A 23119-nucleotide genomic window follows, 5' to 3' on the forward strand; every position below is an offset into this window, starting at 1 on the left:
CAAATGGTTTAGAAATACTGGAGCTGGCATATTGGGAGGATAGGGCATCATCCAGCTGAAATGGGGTTTTATCATGGAGGGGAGAGAGCAGGGAAAGGGAGAACCTTGACTGTCACCTGTCACACTCAAGGCGCTTATCAATAGTCTTCCAGGTCTGAGTAACCACCAAAGGATTTAAGCAAGAAAGGGAAGATAAGAATGGCATTTCTTAAAGATCACTTTGGCAGTTGATGGGGGCAGGGCTGAGGGTAGGGTGGTGAGTTAGAAGTCTGTAGCATTCAGCTAAGTAAGGGTAAAGGAGAGATGACAAAGGCCTATTTACTTTGTTCTTTCTCCTACCAGACTGTAAACTCCAAGACAGCAAGGCCCGTCTGTCTCATGCTTGCTCTGTCTCCAGCACAGAGCACAAAGCCTGCTCAGTAAATATTTGTTAAAAGAATGAATGAAAGGGAGGGAGGAGAGGTGAAAGACGTTCTGGAGAACTGAGTTTAATGGGAGTGGGGGCTGTAGAGGCCTGTTTCCTTCCCTTAAGCTTTCCCTAGGAGGCTTGGGAAGGGCGTGTCTCAACGAAGAGATCACAGAGACCCGCTTCAAAAAAAGAACCAAAGACTTGGCCGGTTCCAGTCCTGGTCCGGGCCACAAATGAGCAAAATGGTAAGTACCGTAAAGGGCTAAAGGGAAGATTAAGCGAAAATTGAGGGAAAAGCAATTTCTGTCCTTCCCTAGGTCCAGTATTCCCAAAACACATGGCGAAAGGGGACTGACCTCAGCCTCCGACCCGGTGGCGATTCCTTTTTGGGTGGGGAGGGAACGGATGACCCCGGAGACTGTGGTCCTGGTCCTGCCGGGTTCCGAGCCCAAGCAGAGAGCGCAGCACCTGGGGCTCACGCCCGCCCAAGCCCTCACCTCGCCCAGTCCCCAAGTTCCCACACGTTCCCTCCTCCCCCGGCTCCACCCCCTCTTCTCCCACCGCCTCTTTCCGCCCCCATTTCCGTCCCCCTCCGCCCGCCTCCTCCTCGCTCCGCGTCCGCGGCGTCCGGGTCTCCTCTCCCCTTCTCCTCCCTCCGTCAGCGCCCCTCTCGGGCGGCCGGGGCAACCCCGTGGCCCGCTCGCCCAATGAGGAGCCGGCGCAGGGGCGGGGCGGGGCTCGGGCCGGAGCGGAAGTGGTGACCGGAGCGGAAGTGGAGCTGCCGCCACCGCCGCCGCCGATTCCGGAGCCGGGGTAGCTGCTGCCGCCGCCGCCGCCGCCGCCGCCGCCTTTGCAGCCGCCGCCGCTGCTGCCTGAGGAGTGGGCTTGGGAAGGAAGCGGTGACCCGCGCTCGGAGCTTCGCCCGCAATCACCTTTGCTCCCTGTTGTCCTCCCCCGGTGAGTGCGGTGCGGGGTCCGCCCGGGGCCCCTGGGGGCCCAAGCGCGAAGCTTTTCCCAGGGGCCGGCTGCCGTGGCGACGCGGGCGAACCCGCGGGTGGACCCCGGGAGGTGTTGGCGCGCGGCTTCCCCGGCCCCGCGAGGCCGCCTGCGGCGCAGGCCCGGCCTGGCCGCGGCCCCTCCCTGTTTCCGGGGCCGAGCCCCATCGCTCTCGGAAAGGCCTGGGCAGCCCTCGCCGCCTGCGGCCCTGCCCTGCGGGCGGGGTGCGGCTCCAAACGGGACCCGGAGGGACGTCGACCCGCGGACCCCCGACCCTCCATTCCCCCCCTCCCCAGCTTCGATCCCTGCGCGACCCCTCCCTGCTCCTTGGCGAAAACCGACCCTTTAAGCCCTATTAACCCTGTTCCTTGCTTTCTGGTTTCCAAAAATTAAAATTTAACCCAATACGGGCGAGTTTTCGAGGCCCAGGGCCTGTATCGACTCCCCTGGATGGGTAAGGGGTTTAACCTTGGGAGAGAGCAAAGGGGAAACCCCCTCCCACTTTGCAGTAAAGCCATTTCTTCATCGTTCGCTGGCTTGGGAGCCTAGCAGAACCCGAGATTCCCTGAGAAGCACAGGGTTGAGGTTTGAACCAAGAAAATGCATTTGTTGGAACCGGTTACTGAGTCAGGCCTGATGCCCGGGAAAAAAATATCAGAGACTGAAAATCGGGAGTGTTTTCCCACGGTATTTACCGTCATTTAATGCCAAAGTCTTTTGTGTCCTCACCCAACATTTACCCATACTGTGTGTTAGCACGTTTTTGGGGCTGAAATTTGCCTGGTGCCCTCCCTGGTGATGGGGAAGGGGTGGGATTGATTTGGGCCCCTTATCTTTAGAGGATTGAGTACATCTTTGTTGCAAATGGAGAACTGCATGTAATGGGGTTTTCAAAGGTGGCAGTATTGGTAATTTGCCAGCGTTTCTGTAAAAATGCATGTCTCTTGTCCTTGGCTTCACTCCCTTTTTCTTTGGTAAGGCTAGGTAGCATCAGACTCTGATTTTACTTGTCCTGTGTGGGAGACGGAATTTGGCAAGATGATGTTATGAACATACAAAATCAGGCGGCCACAGGATCCAAAGCAGAAAGATGAAGCACTTTCAAGAACATGAAAATTGTCTGAATTTCTCACTGTGTCTCAATTGTTCAAATGAAACCACACACATAGGCAGTTTATAGAACTGGACACACAGCTACTCAGCTTTTTGCATTTTCTCTTTGGAAATTTATATGTATAAATAGTGCTTGATTATTAGTGATTTTCTTGACTGCTCCCAACGTACCCCATTTCTCAGGAATATCTCAGTTGTCTGAACCCTCATTTTTCTTGGATCTTTTTCCCTAGCAGCATACAGAATGGTGAGGGTAAAACGTGTCAGTTTTTACTGAACCCTACTTAGAATTTTAGGTGTGGTCTTCCAAATGGAACGCTAATAATTCGTAGCATCTACTGAATTATTTTCCTAGACTCTCTTCAGTGAGATAAGAAACCATTCACCCATCTTACAGATGAAGTCTTTATGGGAAATGAGGTAATTTGGACTAGACCACACACCTAATTTTTAGATTGAATATCCTCATTCATCAGGAGCAAATGTTTCTGGACTGTCAGCTCCTGGAGTATGGCTCCTACCCTATAATCTTCTGTACATTTCCCATCATGCAGTGCTTGTGTTATGTTGAAGCCATTTTAGAATTGGAGCTCTATAGATCAGGAAGGCAGCCTCCATAAAACCAGGCGGAGCAAATTCCCATGATGCTAGTTCCGGAGGGACAGTCTCCAGAGACTTGAGCCACTGCAAAAAGTGACTTTAGCCCAATTGGCTGTGGATATAGAAACAAAGAGCACTGGACTTGGAGTCAGATAAATTTGGTTCAGGTCTTGCCTATGGCATTTTCTAGCTGTGGGATCTTTAGCATGTTACTTAATCTCTGGTTCTTAGCTTCTCTATCTCCAGAGTTGTCCTGAGGCCTTTTTTACAAACTGTAAACTGTTAAATGTAAGCTTTTTTTTTTTTTTTTTTATTAAATCACAGAGTCCACTATTAATAGCTTTCTTTTTTCTTCAGCTGCATTCTCATGAGACCCATCCCTGCTTTATATACCTGTTGCTTTTCAAAAATCGATATATTATTGTAGAACTTTATTTTGTGTATAGCATCTCCAGTCTTTCTGAGCCTATTTGCATCTGTACAATACGAATGGTAATATAGTCTTTGTTGTGTTGTGACAAACTCAATAATTAAAATAAGCATATGGGGTATAGTAGGTGTTTAATAAATGTTAGTTGACTATATCTGTGCATATACATATATAGAGACTAGACAAAGCATAAATGCTACATAGCATAGACACAAGAATCCATCCATTTGTGGGGCACTTGGATGGCTCAGTTGGTTAAGCGTCTGACTCTTGATTTTGACTCAGGTCACAATCTCCCAGTTCGTGAGTTTGAGCCCTGATTCATGCTCTGCTCTGACAGCCTGGAGCCTGCCTAAGATTCTCTTTCCCTCTCTCTCTGCCCCTCCCCTGCTTGCTAGCACGTGAGCTCTCTCTCAAATAAACTTAAAAAAAAACCCGTCCATTTGTAATTTATTCATCAGCTGATGAGGTAGCATCAGGTAATTAGTCTATAATAATAGTAATCACTTACACTGCCTACTGTGTGGCAAGCTTTGTCCTAAGCACCTTACACATATTAACCAAGTCTTCATAACAACTAACGATAGGTAAGTACAATTAGCCCCATTTTACAGATAAGGAAATTGAGGCATAGAAAAGTTAGATAATTTCCCCAGGGGTGTATATACTTAGACCCATACACAGCACAAGGTAAGTAAGCGCTGCAGCCAGAAATCAAACCCAGGCACTTTGGCTCTAATAATAGGTGTCTGCTAATGGTAGAACATGTTTTGTGTGAACACCATTTAGTTCGTAATGTTTCTTTCCACATATCCTATTACAGTAAATGTGTTTGGGCAGGAATTTTAGCTATTTTTGAGGATAAATGTCATGTAATACATTGGAAGGACCGTATTTATTCTGACCTGTAGGGATGATACTGCTGGTGAGCATCAGGAAGCAAGCTTGTGAAGACCCCAGTGTTTCTAGCATTTGCTTCATATTAGGAAAAGGATTCATCAGTTACTTTGTGGCACACTGATTTATCTAATCCTAGGTTCTTTACCTAATGGGATGTGGTCAGGACTGTCATCACTGATTTTGGTTTATCATACTACTTTTTTTTGTAGATTTTGATACTTTCCCTATTTTGTTGGGGAGGAAGAGATGAGAAAATAAATCTACGTAAGTAGAGAGAAAATTATAATTTCCTGTTAGGCTACCTATTCTTTCAGTGGCATCACATTAGGCAGCTGTCCTTTAAATAAGGATACCCCAGAACTAACTAAGATTTACTTGTAAAGGGACTTTACACCCCTTGGTTCCTGCATTTTTGTAGGAGAGGTGGCAGTTCACGCTAGCAAGGGGGCGAGAAATTTGCTTTTTCAAAGCACCTTCTGAGCATTACAACCATCTTGGTCTCTACAGGAATCTGGTTCTGGTCGTCATCTGTGTGTCATGAGGGAGAAACTTTACAGTTGGAGCTGGATTCTAAGGGAATTTTTCTAAGGGGAATACTTAGGGAGGAAAAAGAGACTAAAGTACTTTCTATTTTGGGATATGTGTGCTAAAAGCCAAGTAAAAAAGCTTACTGCTTTCTGGGCTAAGAGATCTTCTAATACAGGCATAGTTGTGTTTCTAATATGTACTTATAATGAGATGAGATTGATTGATGACCTCAAGAGAACAAGTCATTCCCAACAGTAAATTAGTGAGACAACCTTTTTTTTTTTTTTTTTTTTTTTAAATAATCTGGCCAGTTCTCTCTTATGTAAGTTTTTTTCCTGTTAGTTTTATTTCATTGTTTAACCTGAGAGACCCAACAGTAAAAGTTATTTCTGAATGGCCTTGACCGGGACAGAGGTAACAATAAAGTAGATATGAATCCTGGCCATTGTTCTATTTGCCCACAGACCTCAAAGCTTATTTGACAGTCTCTTGAGTTTTTGGCATATGCTATTTTTAACTCCTTAATTTTATTTTGATTTTTAAAGCTAGATGAATTAACGTAAGGTCAATTCTGAAATCTCACTGTAATAACTTTGTATGTTTTTTGAAAAGTTGTCCATTTTATCTTTTCCTTAAGTAAGCATTGGGAATCCTAGTTGAGCATTAGGAGGTAGTGCCACATAGAGGAAAGACCATGTGACAGCTAATACCTGTGTGACCGTGGGCAGGTTACTCCTGGCATCTGTGAAAGGGGACAATGGCACCTACCTCATAGAATACTTAGGATTAAATGAGTTGATAATAAAGGCCTAGTGCTGTACACGTTTAGGTAAACCATAAATGATGGGTATTTTTGTTATTTATTAAATCAACAATCAACTGGCATGGACTTTTGAAAAGAGGAGATGGACAGAAAATATTCTAAGGGCTTGTTGAAACTCAGTTTGAATCTATAAATATAAAAATTGGGGGGGTGCCTGGATGGCTCAGTCCATTAAGTGTCTGACTTCAGCTCAGGTCATGATCTCGCAGTTCGTGGGTTTGAGCCCCGTGTCGGGCTCTGTGCTGACAGCTCAGAGCCTGGAGCCTGCTTTGGATTCTGTGTCTCCCTCTCTGTTCCTCCCCGACTCATCCTTTGTCCCTCTCCCTCTCCCTCCCTCCCTCCCTCCCTCCCTCCCTCCCTCCTTTCTTCCCTCCCTCCCTCCCTCTCTCTCTCTCTCAAAAATAAATAAACATTAAAAAATAATTCAAAAATTAGTAGCTGAGAAACATTAGTCAAAAAGTATAGTGTTGTCTTCTGATTGGAGCTAAGGTGGCTCTACTCAAAAAGTAGACTAAGGCAGAATGTAAATATAGTCTGTATTTTATAGGTCAGATGTGGTCTACTTATCTCTGTCCACATAGGAAATAACAGCCTTCTGCACTTCTTTTAAAAAAGTGCATCGATGGGGCGCCTGGGTGGCTCAGTCGGTTAAGTGGCCAACTTCAGCTTGGGTCACGATCTCGCGGTCCGTGAGTTCGAGCCCCGCATCGGGCTCTGGGCTGATGGCTCAGAGCCTGGAGCCTGCTTCCGATTCTGTGTCTCCCTCTCTCTCTGCCCCTCCCCCGTTCATGCTCTGTCTCTGTCTCAAAAATAAATAAAACGTTAAAAAAAATTAAAAAAAAAAAAAGTGCATCGAGTGGCGCCTAGGTGGCCCACTCGGTCAAGTGGCCCACTCTTGATTTTGGCTCGGGTCATGATCTCGAAGTCGTGTGATTGACAGAGCCTGCTTGGGATTCCCTCTCTCCCTCTCTCTCTGCCCCTTCCCCACTCATACTTGTGTTTTCTCTCTCTCTCTCTCTCTCTCTCTCTCTCTCTCTCAAAGTAAATAAATAAACTTCAAAAAAAAAAAAAGGGGGGTGCATCAAGTGATGAAACAGTCCTACTCAGCATGGCAGGCATTATGCCACAAGTTGGGTGCCCAGAGATAAAGTCTGGATTCCTGCCTTAAACTCACAGTCCAGTGTGGGAGTCAACAAAGACATTTAGGGTAAACTATGCTAAGTGCTACTTTAGAAATAAGCATAGGTAAATTAACATGTGTCTTTCTTTTAAAAGTCTTTAAATAAATCCATTTGGATTTAAAAGAAATGAGGTGTGGGGGCGCCTGGGTCGCTCAGTCAGTTGAGCCTCTGACTTTGACTTCCTCTCAGGTCATGATCTCACAGCTCCTGACTTTGAGCCCCTAGTTAGGCTCTGTGCTGACAGCTCAGAGCCTAGAGCCTGCTTCGGATTCTGTCTCTGCCCCTCCCCTGCTTGTGCACGCACCCTGTCTCTCTTTCTCTCTCTAATAAACATTAAAAACAAAAATGAGGTCTGTAGTTAAGTGTCCCTTCCCTGGCTGACCACTTTTGTGTGGCTGCTATTTGAGTGTTCACAGTGTGTAGAGACTGTTAAGTATTTTGCATCATGAACTGGTTTACTTCTTACAAAAACCATATTGTGTAGATTTGCCTGTTTTATGCATGAGAAAACAGACTCACAGAGGTCAGGTAACCTATAGAGTTGGGGTGTGGTACTGGTAGTTGGGCTGAGTCACTCCATTATGTAGGTGGGCTCAAAGCTTTTGAACCCTATTTACAAGATTGACCAGTTGAGCTGCGTTTATGGATCAGAATCAGCATATTGTCTTTTGGGATTGATCCTTTAAAGCCAAGATATCAATTTGTTGTCCTGTCTGCTGGGTTCACATTGTGTGACCTTGGGTATCACTTAATACCTCCATTGTTTTAGTTTTGGCTAATTGGACGTAATTAACAACAATATTCAACAACTGATGCAGAAGAGGGAAGAGATTTTGAAATAGAAGTTTTCCTCCACAATTCTGTGTTTGCTGGACATCAGCACTAATGATTTTGTATTTCGGACATGCTGTTTCATTTTCTGACAGAGAGCCTGCAAATGTTCGGACGGAATTAAGTTGGTGACATGACTCTGAATTTTGTGTGTTGAATGGCACACAGACATGTTTAGAGTGGGTGTTTTTCAGTGAGTAGTTTTCTTTAAGAGCTAGGAGTACTTCACTTTTTCTGGGTAGCACCCCCTGACCATCAGGTCCCATTGACTTTCTCACTCCTTCCTGCTTGTAGCTTGGCATCTGTTTTTCCTTCAGCGGAGTGACTCCAGAACTGTACCTTTGGCCTTATGGTGCTGTGGATGCTCTGTCCGGAATGGTGCGGCTGAACGCTAGTCAGAATTTACGATCCCTTCCTACCCCGTGGAAACTTGGGAGTCTAGATTTTTAAGGTGCTCCTGTCAGTGAGTTCCAAGAAAAGAGTTCATACTCAAAAAGAGTTTTTTCACTTGCAGTGATTTCAACACACTGAATTATATGCACTACGTTTTTGTGAAGTAGCTTAAGGGTAAGAATGTGTCTACTTTCTTTCCTTTACTCCCACCGGGCACCTACTAGCCCTTTTTTTGCACATCATCTTATTTGATAGCAACTAATGTCTCCTTTTAACATTTGAGGAAACTGAGGCTTAGAGAAGTTACTTTAAACGTTGCCAAATTTCTCTTTTTGAAGCCCAGATTTGTTGTATGTGGAGCTTTCCTAGAAACAGATTCCATTCCCGTGTGTTTCATAATTAGACACATGATAGACCATGGCATCCTTATTTTAACTTTTCTAGCAAATTATTAAGCTCCGTTAAAGCTCAGTATTTTATTATTTAAAAAGAAAATTTTTTTAATGTTTATTTATTTTTGACAGAGAGGGAGAGACACACACCCAGAGCATGAGCAGGGGAGGGGCAGAGAGAGAGAGGGAGACATAGAATCTGAAACAGGCTCCAGGCTCTGAGCTGTCAGCACAGAGCGCGACGCGGGGCTCGAACTCACGGACTGTGAGGTCATGATCTGAGCCAAAGTCGGACGCTCAACCGACTTTGCCACCCAGGTGCCCCAAAGCTCAGTATTTTAGAAGTGAGCATGTCCTTTTCCTTGAAGACAAAACATAACTGAAAGTTAGATATAGCTGAAGGCCACGTTTCACAAGGTCATTTTCAGTTCTTTTCTTCCTTTGCAAGGCTGCTTTTCTTTTTTTATATGGATTAGCACTGGGTAGTCATTTTTATTTTTTATTTTTTTCCTTCCTGTGCTTGGATATCTGCTTCACGCTACTGCGAAATGGCCTCTCAGTATTCTGAACCTGGCTAAAAGAAATCCTCTAGGCAAAGAATTTTGAGATAGAGGGCCGTGGTTGGTTCGTAGATACTTTCATTTCAGCATTTACTGTCAGATTTGATGTTTCATGTATTTGAAGGAAATCCTGTCATTTCATGCGCACCCTCAGAATTATTCTTCATAATATCACTTAGCGGTATTTTACAAAAATGAAATACTTTTGTGCCTCTTTTTCTTCCTCTTCCGATTATATGTATCTCTTTAATAGATAAGTGACATTAATTCCCTTCTTTTAACAGGCCTGTAGTCTCATACCAACTATCCATCTTCTTAACCGCTCTGCTCTTGGAGATTTAGCTTGTTTCCAGTTTTTCACTAAGCATTGCTGATTTAATCGGCAAATGCTTCCCAGTCCTCTAAAGTGTTTACAGGACCTCATCCAGTGGCTTAGCAGAGATAGACACCCATCATCATCATATGGCTGTGCTTGAGAACCGTTCTGAGGCATCTCCGTGTCGGCATTCCTGATTGGTGCCCAGCACAAGGAAGTCTGCTGGTACTCTGCCTGGTTTGATGTGTTGCGGCCTCCAACAGGTTTGCTCTGGCGTCTTTGAGCGGTCAGTGCCAGGCTGGATGGTGAGACCACAGCCTTTTAAGGTTTCGGGGAGGCAAATAAAAGACCTCTTGCTGATGTTTCTCTTGGTAGGACATTGGTTGAGAGTCTCAGAAGAAAAGTAGGTCCTGATTATAAACCGTCACTTCTTGGCATTCAATTCAAGAAAATTCAATTAGGAACTAATGAGCGAAGGTGTTATGGTTAACATGTGTGTCCACTTTGAGGCTGTTGAAGGCTGGAGTCTTATCTAGGAACGTTAACATTGTAACATACTCACCTCCTATACAAGAAGAATCTAGACTTGCTTTCCTTCTCCTGGGTTGAATGTTAAGTAAATAAATAAAAAACCGAGCTCACATCTGTGGGCCGACACAGGGATGTGTAGGTACTGTTAGAGGAATAATAGTGCTTCCATTGGTTTCACACTATGCATTTCTTTTTAGAAAAAGATTTCCCTTAATTCCCTGCACCACCTCATCACAGCACCTCTTGTGAGCTAGATGTCATGTCTCCAGTGCACAGATTGGAAGGCTGAGATCGAACAAGCTCACGGGGCTTTGTAGTAGCACATCCCGCTCTTACACCTGGTCCTGTTGCCTTTCTGCCATAACCACATACAGCTATCCTGCTCTTTCTGCTCTCCCGGTACTGATTTGTTGAGAAAAGTTGACAGATACTTATTCGAGCATTAGTTTTGTGCTTGGCACAGCGTTAGGCATTAAGTGAGAAACCAACGGGGAGCTTTCCTGTGAGGGCATAACACGTGGGACTGTTGGTGAAGGGACCCTGCTCATCGTGTGTACCAGAAAACATATGGAATGTAGGCCCTGGACTGTGTCATAGGCTACAGGTACATTTGGGTTCATAGGCTGGTCCATCAGCAGGGGCTGGGGTAGCCATGGAAGGCTTTCTAGCCAGGTGGATGGATAGGGTTTGCGTAGGCAGGAAGTACAGAGGAGAGCATTCTAGACCGAGGAACTAAAAAAGCCCTTTCAGGGGTGTTTGAGCCTGACACGTGTAGGGTATTCGAGGGTCTTCTCCAGCCGGAGAGGAAGATCCATGTTGGAGAGTGGCCAGTGAGAAAGCCGGACCGGTACGGAAGAGCCACATCGACAAAGGACTTCGAAGGCCGGGCAGAGTTTAGACTTGGTGGAGCTGCCAGAAGAGTCGTTGAGGGTGACTGAGTGAGGGTGGGGGCGGGACTAAGTTACTTTGTTTTTTTTCTCTTTTTCTGTTGAAGTACAGTTGACTGGCCGTGGTACACTAGTTTCAGGTGAACAAGATAGTGACTCGACAAGTCTACACGTCAATGCTGTGCTCACCCGAGCTTAGCTGCCACCGGTCACCGTCCAGCACTGTTACAGTACCACTAACGATATTCCCTGTGCCATGCATGCCTTTGGCAGAGTAATTTTGAAGGAGGATGCAGGCGTACAAGGAATGAGGTACACACATTATGAGGATTTAATGTGCTTGTGAAGAATAGGTACTTGGTGTTTTGAATTATCTGAGCGGAGGGAAGACTGCCACGTTTGCAGTTTTATTATTCCTTCATTTGGGGATCTGTTCATGCAGCAGATGCCAGTTGATGCGGATCGGATGCAAGGTGCTGTGGGAGATAATGCCCTAAAGAGTTTATGGTGTGGTGAGGGACTTAGAGATAAATACATATCATTTTAGTACTGAAGAAATGTGATAAGTCGTGAAGAGAGAGATAGATGAAATGCTTTGTTGAGAATATTTTCAGCTTGGAGCAGCTCTCTCCAGTAGAAATAGAATACAGTCCTCATGTGTTAAACATTTTTTGGTGGCTACATTAAAAAAGCAAAAAGCATGTGAGATTTACTTCAATAATGTTTTATTTTTTTGTTATTTTTAATTTTTTTTTGTTCGTTGGAGAAAGAGTGTGAGCAGAGGAGGGGGGCAGAGGGAGACAGAGACTCTTAAGCCGGCACCACGCCCAGCGCGGAACCTGAGTCGGGACTTGATCCCGTGACCCTGGTATCATGACCTGAGCTGAAATCAAGAGTCCAGCACTTAACTGACTGAGCCACCCAGGTGCGCCTATTTTAATAGTTTTTTTAAAAATTTAACTCCATATATCCAAAATACCATGGTTTCCACATGTGACATAGCTACATGTGGCCGGTGGCTATCAACCATGGTGGAATGACATCTCCAGCTTGGTGGTTTCAGAAAGACTTCCTGGGGGGATGGCACTCGGGCCACTCTCTGAAGAATTCTGTATGCTCAGTAGATGGGAAAGGACATTCCAGGCAGAGGGAGTGGCTTCGTGAGCAAAGACATGGAGACCGAAAAGCAGACTCCCAGGAAAACCATTTTGGCAGAAGCACAAATTGTGTGGAGGGCATGTTTTGGCAAAAGGCTGGAAAGATAGGCTGGAAAATCTTCAATGACGGGAGTGAATCCGACTACTATTGGCGGGAGGGAACTTTAAAGAATTTTGAGCAGGAAGTGACTCAGTCAGAGTTTTAAGAATGGGTCTGTGCTTTAAGACACCAAGAGGGCTGAAGGTAACAGGAGACTAAAGGCCGTGGGTCTGGGGAGAATGGAAGGGAGGCTTATTGCAGATGCAGAACTAGGAACTGTTCCAGATCTCTCTCGTCTCCTGCCTTCCTCCAAACTGCTGGGTGTTGTGTAACCCATTTCCTGTTGAAATTGGTCTAGCTGCTTCAAAATCCGTGTTATATAAGTCAAAAGTTATGTAAGCAGTAGGCATCAGGACACTTGGCTGTGGATTTTGTTTGTTGTAGTTGTCGTGTGCCTGTGTGTGTATGAAATTAAAGTTTTTTAAACAGATGGGTACATTTTTGAAGACATGTATTCAGTCTTAACATATCGTGATGGCTCTCAATGTCCAAGAAGCTCTTGCAACTTCTGAAGAAGCTTGAAATACTTGGCCCCGAAACAGCCCATATTTGATTTTGAGAAATAGGGCATGTACCTTTGAGAGCTCCCAGGGAGCAGTCAGGATTCTTCAGAGAGGTTGGATTCAACTTTCACTGTTTGGGAGGGGAGCTTAAGTGGGGGGCTGGCAAGGCCAAAGAGTTTCGTGGCATCTTTGGGGCAGTGTTGATCCTTTGTGTTTCTCTACTACTCTTTTATAATCCTGCATGTGATGGCTTGGCTCTGAATTGGCTTTGGGCCAGTTCTTTATTAATTGGAATCTTTCCCGGTCGAGTTGCACAGTGCTGTTCGATGAACTTCAGAGTGGGCCACTGAGTGGTCGCTAACTTTGAATTCATCCGCAAACTGGAACATTTCTGAAGTTATTGAAAGTTAGCTTCTCTCAGAATGTTTCTCACTTTGAGGAGCAGCGAAGATAGGATTATTTGCTGTCTGAGAGTCTGAAAGACTTTGTGGTCAAGAAAATTAGACATAGTGAGTAGGTGTGTAATTTGAACACGAAGGATGGCGTCCTTTTGATGGACTTTGATCAGAGTAGACTAGGCTGCGTTGTGGCAGCCAACAGCACCAGCATCTCCGTGACTTCACCCAGTGACCATACTTCCAGTCCAGGGCCAGCCTGTAGGAGTCCCTGCACGACAGTCACTCAGGGACTCGGGCTTCCGGCACTGCACAGCGTCTAGAGCACACGGCCTTCTATGTGGCTGCTGTGTAAGAAGAGAGCCTCTCCGATGACATACAGGCTTTCAGTTGTCACCTGGAAATAGCATCATTGCCGCTGTTTGATTAGAACGAACGCTGTGCCCCTGGGGACTGCCGGAAAATGTAGGAGAGCAAATGGAATGTTTCATGAGGGTTATTATCTCTGTTACAGTCTCCCTCTAGTGACGTGGGTGAAGATGTCGGGCAGATCAGGTGAGACTTGCTTCACTGAGTGTGAGCTTAGAATTAGCAAGCCTTATGTAGGACGAGGCTCTGAGTATGACTTAGATCATAGGCAGTGGGAAGGAAAATAGTAGTTCTGAACTTAGAGAACCAAATCTGTCGGAATAGTCTAGGTTTGGGGCGTATCTTATGCTCCATCTAATAACACATTTTCATGTGATAGGGCCCTGTCTGTAGAATTTCTTGCTTAAAAATGCAGAAATACATGTCGGGCTCCGTGCTGACAGCTCAGAGCCTGGAGCCTGTTTCAGATTCTATGTCTCCCTCTCTCTGACCCTCCCCCGTTCATGCTCCGTCTCTCTCTGTCTCAAAAATAAATAAACGTTAAAAAAAAAAATAAATAAATAAATAAATGAAAGTGCAGAAATACTTGAGGCAAAACCATGTTGTGAGGAGAGGTTGTACTTCCTTTGCTATTTTAAAATTATTAGTCATTTTCAGAGTCTTAAATTGTGATGCTGTGTATATAGTAATGAAAGAATTTGGGTTTTCTGTTTTATCTTTTAAAGATTTTATTTTTAAGTAATCTCTACACCCAGCATGGGGCTCGAACTCACAACCCCAAGATCAAGAAAGAGTCTGGCTGAGCCAGCCAGTCACCCCTGAAAGAATTTGTTTTAAAAATACTGATAACTCCAGAGTGCCTGGGTGGCTCAGTTGGTTGGGCGTCTGACTCTTGATATTGGCTCAGGTCATGATCTCAGTTTGTGGAGCCTGTTTGGGATTCTCTCTCTCTCTCTCTCTCTCTCTCTCTCTCTCTCTGCCCCTCCCCCATGCGCTCTCAAAATAAGTAAACTTTAAACAGATACTGATATTCCTACTATTATTTAAAGTAGTATTTTCCCTTTTTGTACCTAAGATAATAGTATATTTGTGCACCGTGGCACAGAGGGACATATCAAAATTTAAACTAACAGTACGTAAAACAAACTTTTGGTTCGTTTTGTTTAACAAAATTTTTTAGCTACATATTATCCCAAAACTGAATTCTCTGTAAATAGTGATTATTGTGAGGAATTGACTAAGGTGAGGTGAATAATTTGAGGCGTATTCACTGATGGGTGTCTAAAAGGTGTGATAAGCTGAGGTCAGTGAAAGTGACTGTTCCAAATTTTTTTTTTAATTTTTTTTAATGTTCGTTTACTTTAGAGAGAGAGTGCACACGCTGAATGGGAAAAGGGCAGAGAGAGAAGGAGACACAAAATCTGAAGCAGGCTCCAGGCTCTGAGCTGTCAGCACAGAGCCTGATGCGGGGCGTGAATTTGGAAACAGCGTGATCATGACCTAGGCCAAAGTCAGACACTTACTTACCCGACTGAGCCACCCAGGCGCCCCTCAAAAATTTTTTTTAAATGAACTCAGTTATGGTTTGAAGTTCTGTTGCCGTGCATCTTGAATGCATTCCTCTTACAACCTATGCCATATACAAAATTAGTGCCTGATGCTTGTTTGTAATGCTCTAAACTTCTCAAAGCACCTTCACATAGATCAGGTCTTTTGTTCCTCACGGCAGCGCTCTGGAGAGTAGGTAATGTTCTTCTTACTTTCCAGTAAGGAAATTGAAGCTCTCAGAGGTTAAGTGATGTGACCAAGGTCATATTTCACTTGTAAGTAGCAGAGGCGATGCTGGAGAGAGCTGAATCTGCCTGCCTTTGGTTTATGCTCTTGTCTACAATGTGTCCTTGTAACAAAGTTAGCAAAGTGCAGAAGATCCGGTAACAATGGCTCCTATTTTTAGGTGCCCGCTCTTGATGGGCACTACCAAATGTAACATTTAAAGCTCTAGCTTTGCTTTAAAATTAATGGAAGCAATCATCACACTTCATCACACGTAAGGTGTTTTTCTCTATACTATGGGGAAAAAAGTCATACTGGTCAAAACCAGACAGTTCTGGAAAGAAGTTAGGGATGTGTGTTTAGCATAAGCCTCTAAAGAAATAGTTGGTACAGCAGCCTCCATGTGCTGGGAAGGCAGACAGGACACGTGGGGACAGAGATGAGTCTCCAGGGGTCTCTCAGCAGGGTTGCCCGGAGCCTTCTCTGAACCTCCATTTCTTCACCTCAAAAAGGGGGAAGGGATTGTTGTGAACATATCTACTCTTGGTTAAAAAAAAAAAAAAGAAAGAAACCTAGAAAGCTTAGCAAAGTTCTTAACCCTGTAAGTGCTCATGTTCAGCATTGCCGAGGGCTTTTGGAAGCACACGTTTCGTATCTAGGTATGATTCTCCCCACACGGTTGGAAGAAGATTTACATTGCATTTCCTGGGCCCTGAAACCTGACACTTGCTTCCTCTCTTTTCTCTCTCTTGCTCCTGTTCTAGGGAACGACCATGGATAAGAGTGAGCTGGTACAGAAAGCCAAACTTGCTGAGCAGGCCGAGCGCTACGACGATATGGCTGCGGCCATGAAGGCGGTCACGGAGCAGGGGCACGAACTCTCCAATGAGGAGAGAAACCTGCTCTCCGTGGCCTACAAGAACGTGGTGGGCGCCCGCCGCTCTTCCTGGCGCGTCATCTCCAGCATCGAGCAGAAGACAGAGAGGAACGAGAAGAAGCAGCAGATGGGCAAAGAGTACCGGGAGAAGATAGAGGCCGAACTGCAGGACATCTGCAATGACGTTCTGGTAAGAGACCAGTGCTTCTGTTTCAGATAGTGATTTCCAGACAGTATCGATTTAATGTGCAAATACAAACTCTCAAATGACTTCTGAGAGAAAGGTGTTGGAATGTACTGGAAAGCTGCAAACCAGTTGCAACTAATTTGTGAGCGTATGATGTGATTTCTCTCACCTCTTATTTGATCAGAGGTCGCTCATCACAAATGGGGTGTTTTCCCCTCCCTTCAGAAAGACCTGGGATAAACAGGAACACTGAGTCAGCATCCCTCCATCTTTTCTTTAGAAACCGAGTCCAGATAGGCAGGATGTCAGGTAGGTGCAGCCACAGATAGGCTGTTCTGTATGTCAGGCTGAGTGGTGATGCCTCTCCAGCAGGGGAGACGGGAGCAAGAAGCTGAGCTCCCTTTCACCCTCTCCCAGTCGCGTCTGCACAGTGTAAAGGCCTGAAAGTTAGCCGCGCCCGTCAGTTTGGCCTGCGTTCCGAAGCCAGATCAGATGCGGTTGGGGATTGTCCTCTCCTGGGTTTTAGATAAGCCTTGGTCAAGTGATTGATTCTGAACTATTTCACTCTGACCACAGTCTGGGGTTGGATGGGAGGGGTGCGTATCCTAGAGCAAGTCATGATCATATTGCCTTTCCCTCACATCCTGAGCCCACTGGGAACTTTCTTTTTCTTCCAGGTGAAATCAGGTAAAAATGAACGGTGAGGGCTGCTTTGAAGGGAAAAGGAATTCACACTTGTGGATCTACCTCCTCCCCTGCTGGCTGCCTCTCCGAATTACTGCCCATGACACCTTTCTTTTGAAAACCAGTACAAAGCTTGTCAGCCATCAGGCAGTACTCCTCCTCCCTAACCCATAAGGAGTCACACCCTGTCTGTCTGCAGAGAGTGTTAAAATGACGACTGCCCCTTGCAGCTTCTCACTCTGATTGACTAAATTCCCTTACAACTAAGCTTTTGCATTGAGCTGCCCTTCTTACGAGACTCATGGTGTAAGAGTGTCATGGCTAAATTTGTTGCCTGTTCGTAATTTGGGGGTTTGTTAATGGTGCACTAATTCCTGAATGTTAGGTACATCTGGTATTCAGATGAAGTATGGCATGCATTCCAAGGGCAAGAAAGTTCCATAATTCCTGAAATGTAGACCAGCTTTTAAGAGCATCTGAAAGAATGTGAAGAAAAGCATGGTACTTACTGCCTCTTAACCAGTTTTTCAGGATGCCACATTCTAAAACAACTCTTCGAAAATATTGCTCTGTATACGAAGCTTGGACTCCTTCAGAACTGCTTTTGTTGTAAGCATAAATGTTTAAAGGAATTTATTATTAATAATAGTATTAGCTACTTTTTGAGTGCTTACTACGTGCCAGGCAACGTGTTAAGCGCTTCATATACACTGGCTCATTTATCCTCATAATTATCCTAGAAGATGGCTATTATGCTTCCCCATTGTATAGCCGGGAAAACTAAGGCACAGGTGCTTAAATACAGGGTCACAGGTAGTAAGTGGCAGAGGAGGGATTTCTACCCAGGTCCGATTGATTTTCAACTTAGTTTTTGGCAGTTTTGCTCTATTACCGCCTTTTTCCTCCCAAAAGGTAAAGATTTTTTTTTTTTTTTTTTTTTAATTACAGAAGTAATACAAGTTTATTGTTTTTAAAAGGGGTGGGGGGAGCCAGGCAGAAGAGTATAAATAAGAGAGTAAAAATCATTTCTAATCCTGTCACATAGAGAACCATTATTAATATCTTGATAAATATCCCTCAAGAGTTTTCCCTTCCATATTTGCGTGTGCACATACATATTTTAATATTCAAATAGGATTCATGTGGTATTTATAATCCTTTTTTCTTTTTTTTTTTCCACTGACTTGTTTTGAGAACCTTAGCATGTTATCAGTGTGGTTCTGCATCGTCATTTTTAAGGCCTTACGTAGCATTCCATTGTGTGGCTAGACTTTAATCAACCCCTTGTGGATGGTCAGAGTGATTTTTAACAGAAGGACACAGGCATCTGCTGTTATGACCTGGGCTAAAAACCACTTAAAAGCTTTGGATGGAAATTATGTTTTTTAAATCTTCAAAAATATTATTTAGAAGTGGTAGTATGTGTTTTGAACCTCAAACATAGTTATAACATCTTCTAACTAATATTTCCAGATTCTTAACAGAATGTGAATCATTTTTTAGGAGCTGTTGGACAAATATCTTATTCCCAATGCTACGCAACCAGAAAGTAAGGTGTTCTACTTGAAAATGAAAGGAGATTATTTTAGATATCTTTCTGAGGTGGCATCTGGAGACAATAAACAAAGTAAGTAACTTTTTTTTCTCCTAAGAAATTTGACCAGTAGTGGAGCCAGTCTTCCTTCATAAGAATTTTAAAACCGTTTTTGCTTTGTTCCTCATAGACCCTACTGTCACAGTACTGAAGATTTTGAAGACCACAGCACTGTGCTGACCTGTGATTAGCAGGGTCATGGGGGGTGACAAATCAGAATGTATCTAAGGGGAAAACAGGGCATGAAAAGTGTGGCGCAGTAGTGCATTTAAAGAGATCCTTTTCTTAAAAAAAAAAGGCTCGTTATTGAAACTTTGAAGTATCTGCTAGCCTAGAACCGCTATAGTAAATAGTGATGCATTTCTTTCATCACATACGCGTTTCGTGACGGTGATAACTACAGCTGTGCTTTTATTTAAGTGCCTGCTACGTGCCAAGTATTCTAGAATCTCGTTTATTCCTTACAAAACTCTAGGAGTTGCGGTGGGAATCTGTTCATTTTTCTGATAAGGAAACCAGGGCTCATGGAAGTTTTCACGTGCTCCAAACCCCACATCTAGTGAATAGGAGTTGGAATTCGGGTTTGGGTCTGTTGACTCCAAAGTCCATGATTCTTCCACTGGAGCGTATTGTTTCCCGTGTTCTGTCTTGTTAAAGGTTATCTCTGTATTTCTTAACTGCTTTAGGAGACTTTGTCCTAATTGTTTTCATTTTCTCCCAAAGCATGTCATGTAGTACTTGGCTGAGAGTATACGTTTAACGAATGGTTGTTAATCAGGTGGCGGAGACACCCCTCATTTGCTGGTTCCTCAGCCACGCCCAGTGTGGTAAAATAACTAGATGCTGGTCCAGTGTGCGATACACCTGGGAAAGAACCTCCCCTTTAATGTTCTTATCTTTCTTACAGCCACTGTGTCGAACTCCCAGCAGGCTTACCAGGAAGCATTTGAAATTAGTAAGAAAGAAATGCAGCCTACACACCCAATTCGACTTGGCCTGGCACTGAATTTCTCAGTCTTCTACTATGAGATTCTAAACTCTCCTGAAAAGGCTTGCAGCCTGGCAAAAACGGTGAGAATGACCTTCTGTGCTTTCTGATCATAGGAAAACAGTGTTTGTGTGTGTGTGTGTTTGGTTGGTTGGTTGGTTGGTTTTGGTTTTGTGCTTGTTTTTTAAGAATTTGTTTTTATTACTGAATTTAAGAAAATTCAGGAGGAAGGTAGTGTGTTTTTTCTTGTCAAGCTCTGGGCTCTGTAGGCCGCTGTTAGGTATTCTATTTCTCATACCAAGATTTGAAGTTACTACTATGTAAACCAAAGAAAGAAATCAGACCAGGTTTTCTTTGTGTGCTGGGTTACCTCCTATCTTCTGTTGGTAACTCAGCTGCCTTTTCTACATATTTTTTAGTCTTTGAACATGCACACTGTTGTTTAAGAATTTTTTAATCTGGAAAAGTGGTATGAAATGAATTCTCTAAGGTCTGGCACTTAATTGAATCAGATTTAGTGGTGTGAACTTCTGTTCTCACTTTATTCCCTGTATCCAGACCTTTGGAGTTTTAGTAAAGAAAGAAGAAAAAGGGTTACTGGAAATATCTTTGGCAGTTAAAAAGTTATGTGAATTTGTGCTGGGTTGACAGTAACCCCTGCTATCTTATCACATACAGTGAAGTTCTCAGCTAGAGGACTTTTTTGTCATTGTTCGTTGGTGCTTTATGAACATGCATTATCTGTTTGCTGAAACAGCTAACAAACAAGGTCGTAATAGCCTCAGTTCCCCCATAGTACGGTACTGGAGAAGAAATTGTATTCACTTGTTGTTAACGGAAAAAAATGGGGCTAAACTAGCTCCAGAGAACCTGTGACAGCTTTGCTAAAGGCTCTTTGTTTTAGGCATTTGATGAAGCAATTGCTGAATTGGATACACTGAATGAAGAGTCTTACAAAGACAGCACCCTGATCATGCAGTTGCTTAGGGACAATCTCACTGTAAGTATTGCTGGTTTGTGCAGCTGTTTCTGGAGGGTGTATAATCTTGTTCCTACTCACTATTGCCCAAGACTCAAGGGGAACTGTACCCTGCAAGTACATGTTAAAAGTATTAAAATTGTTAAATTGGTTAGAAATGACTGCTGAAGTTTTGACCTCTGCAGTCTCCCTGTCTTCAGTAATACAGGAAGAATTTTAAGCAGTGAAGATGGAAGGTAAGCTGACACAGGCTGGGCCTATCTCGCTGCGTGAATTTGAGTAGCCCTATTTTGATCCGAGCTCTGTTTTTCTCTTTTCAGCTGTGGACGTCGGAAAACCAGGGAGATGAAGGAGATGCTGGGGAGGGAGAGAACTAATGTCTGTTGTGCTTCGTGATCTGTTCGATGTCACTCTGTACCCTCCACATATATCCCTTTTGTGCGATAAAAAGAAAAAAAAAAAAAGGAGTCGTACGTCGACTTTTAATTTTTCACAGCCTCAGCCTAGCAAAATGGTCCATGGGATAAACAGCTGGCGTTTGTATCTAAAACTCCGATTGGTCACATAAATGCCACGGCATTCTGAAGTTTTTATTTTGATTAACATTGACAGGATTACTGTGTGTTGAATTTTTTTTTTTTTTTTTTTTAACTGAACACTGTGATTATGGGGTTTTGTAACTTAGCAGACCTCTTACTGGTAGAAAAAAATAGACCTGAATTATGTGTAACTTTTTGGAAAGTTTAATCTGATATCCAACTGGTCCCTGAACTACAGTTCCATTGTAAAGTTGTACAGAAAGTTATAGAGATTATATTGTGACGCTGGGGCGCGGAGTGAGACACCTGTCCTGTGACATTCAATTGTGACAGCAACTCACAGTAGTTCTGCCTGTGTTTGGGGGATTACAGGCGCTTGGCCAGTCCGGGCTGTTGCCAGTCAAAAGTTCGTGACCGCAGACGTCCACAGTGTCTTCCTCTGAGTAAACTCGAAGCCTGAAATGGAAACTCTTTGTGGCAGATAATTGGGTTTTGACCCCGTGAAAAGGTCCAGTGCTCCTGGAACACGTGTTGTGTGACGTGTGGCTAACACCCCCTTCCTACAGCCGTCATACTGATTTGTCTTATGCTCCCGTGGTGGAATCTGTTTTCCTTATAACCGGGAGCTAGAGGAGCAAAAAGCCGTGTGTGTAGCCTATCAAAAAGGCCGCCTCTGTTTCCTGGGTGATACCTTTAAGAGTAGTGTTCTGCAGAGACTGCCTCTCACTTGAGAAGTACTCAATCTTCAGGTGCTTCCTAGCTCCCGGCTTCTAAATTTTGAAATCGAAACGTTCTTCCCACTGTCCCTTTTGACTGTTGACTTTGGTATTCTTTTCCCTCTTTAAGTTTCTGTCCTGCTTCCTGACACCGTTTTCTTTTTGAATTCTGCCGTTGTCTTCCGTTCATCATCGTATGTAATCCCATCTGGGCAGGGATGGGGGCCTGCAGGGAGTGAGCAGAGTTGTTGAGCACTTTGGTCAGCAGGCGGCGCTTCAAAGAGTTTCTGAGAAGAGCTCCCAGCACACAGCTCTGGCTTCCTCTGGTTCTCAGCACGCTTGTTGCTCTTCAGTCATACGGAAACCTGAATGGAAAAAGTATTTTTAAACATCCATGATTTCTCCCTGTATTGCAGCCAGCCCTGGTAATGCTTGTTAGTACCTGTCACCAGATCTCCCAAGTGTGCCTCCTCCAGCCAAGTTCACAGACCTGTTTGAACAAGACCCTATGATGCAGGGAAGTTGCATGAACGCCGCAGTGGGGAGAGTCCAGAATAGCCAGGCCTACCAGTCTCACAGTTCCCCCCTCTCCCTTGAACATTCCACGTAGCCGTAGTGTCCACCTGTTTGTCCATCTGCTGAAATGAGAAACATTCATGCACTGAATTAAAACAAACCAAAAGAAAAAAAAAAAAGGAAAAAACAAAAAAAAAAAAAACAAAAAAATCCCTGCCCCCCCCCCCCCCGCCCCTTCTAGCTGAACAAAAATGTGCAGTTAATACTTGGCGCTTGAAAATGCAGTAGTGAATGTGGAACGAGCCTGTCTGTATATCTGGTAGCTCTTTCTTGCTTTGTGTTTCCTCACCAGTATTCTGCCTCACGTTTGCTTCTGTGACGGTTCTATTGCCGAGCAAGCACACCTGTGGTTGTGAAAATAGTATAGCAAAAAAAGAAAACTCCCCGGTTACCGATGTACTAGATTTGTGTATGTCTTTTCAAAGTTCTAGTTTCCACCTTACATGGAATAATCAGGAAAAGTGTAAAAATTCAAAAGTGAAATAAAAAATTTTATCAGTTGCCTGTGAATTGATCTATGGCGCCATCTCTCTCACTACCAGAACTAGCTACCTATTCTGATCACACTATTTTTGGCTCACTTCTTTCTTTAGAAGTAGGAAACATCCTTATTTCATCCCAGTTAGAACCCCAAGTCAAGGTGTTGTAAAAGGGAAGAAATTAGCATTAATTAACCATTTTCCACCCATTCTGTGCCACCTCTCCACCTTCCACAACAAACCGTCTTTTTTAGCTTCTGGGATTTGTTATCTACATTTATTTTGCATCCCATTCGAGACACACACACACACA

The 23119-nt window shown here is 44.1% G+C and overlaps 1 protein-coding gene and 1 long non-coding RNA gene across 10 annotated transcripts in view; one reads left to right on the top strand and one right to left on the bottom strand.

Moving 5' to 3' along the window:
• Positions 1-1043, bottom strand: part of LOC132672337 (uncharacterized) — a 35621-nt gene extending 34578 nt beyond the window's left edge. For all 8 annotated transcript variants that reach the window (XR_013554512.2, XR_013554510.2, XR_013554511.2 and 5 more), the window contains exon 1: positions 766-1043. This is a non-coding gene — a long non-coding RNA (uncharacterized LOC132672337). The remainder of the gene's footprint in view (positions 1-765) is intronic.
• Positions 1044-1206: 163 nt separating this feature from the next.
• YWHAB (tyrosine 3-monooxygenase/tryptophan 5-monooxygenase activation protein beta) lies at positions 1207-22828 on the top strand. 2 transcript variants are annotated; one of them, XM_060618881.3, is made up of 6 exons: positions 1207-1366; positions 15952-16254; positions 18439-18562; positions 19437-19600; positions 20422-20517; positions 20817-22828. In XM_060618881.3, exons 2-6 carry the CDS (start codon positions 15961-15963, stop codon positions 20871-20873), a joined length of 735 nt encoding a protein of 244 aa, XP_060474864.1. In that variant the 5' UTR covers positions 1207-1366; positions 15952-15960; the 3' UTR covers positions 20874-22828. The 2 variants fall into 2 exon arrangements, with proteins under 2 accessions (XP_060474864.1, XP_060474871.1); XM_060618888.3 differs by lacking the exon at positions 1207-1366 and adding an exon at positions 4682-4712.
• The last annotated feature ends 291 nt before the right edge of the window (positions 22829-23119 follow it).

This window comes from Panthera onca, chromosome A3 (assembly GCF_046562875.1).
Source record: "Panthera onca isolate mPanOnc1 chromosome A3, mPanOnc1 haplotype 2, whole genome shotgun sequence".
NCBI classification, from domain to species: Eukaryota; Metazoa; Chordata; class Mammalia; order Carnivora; family Felidae; genus Panthera; species Panthera onca.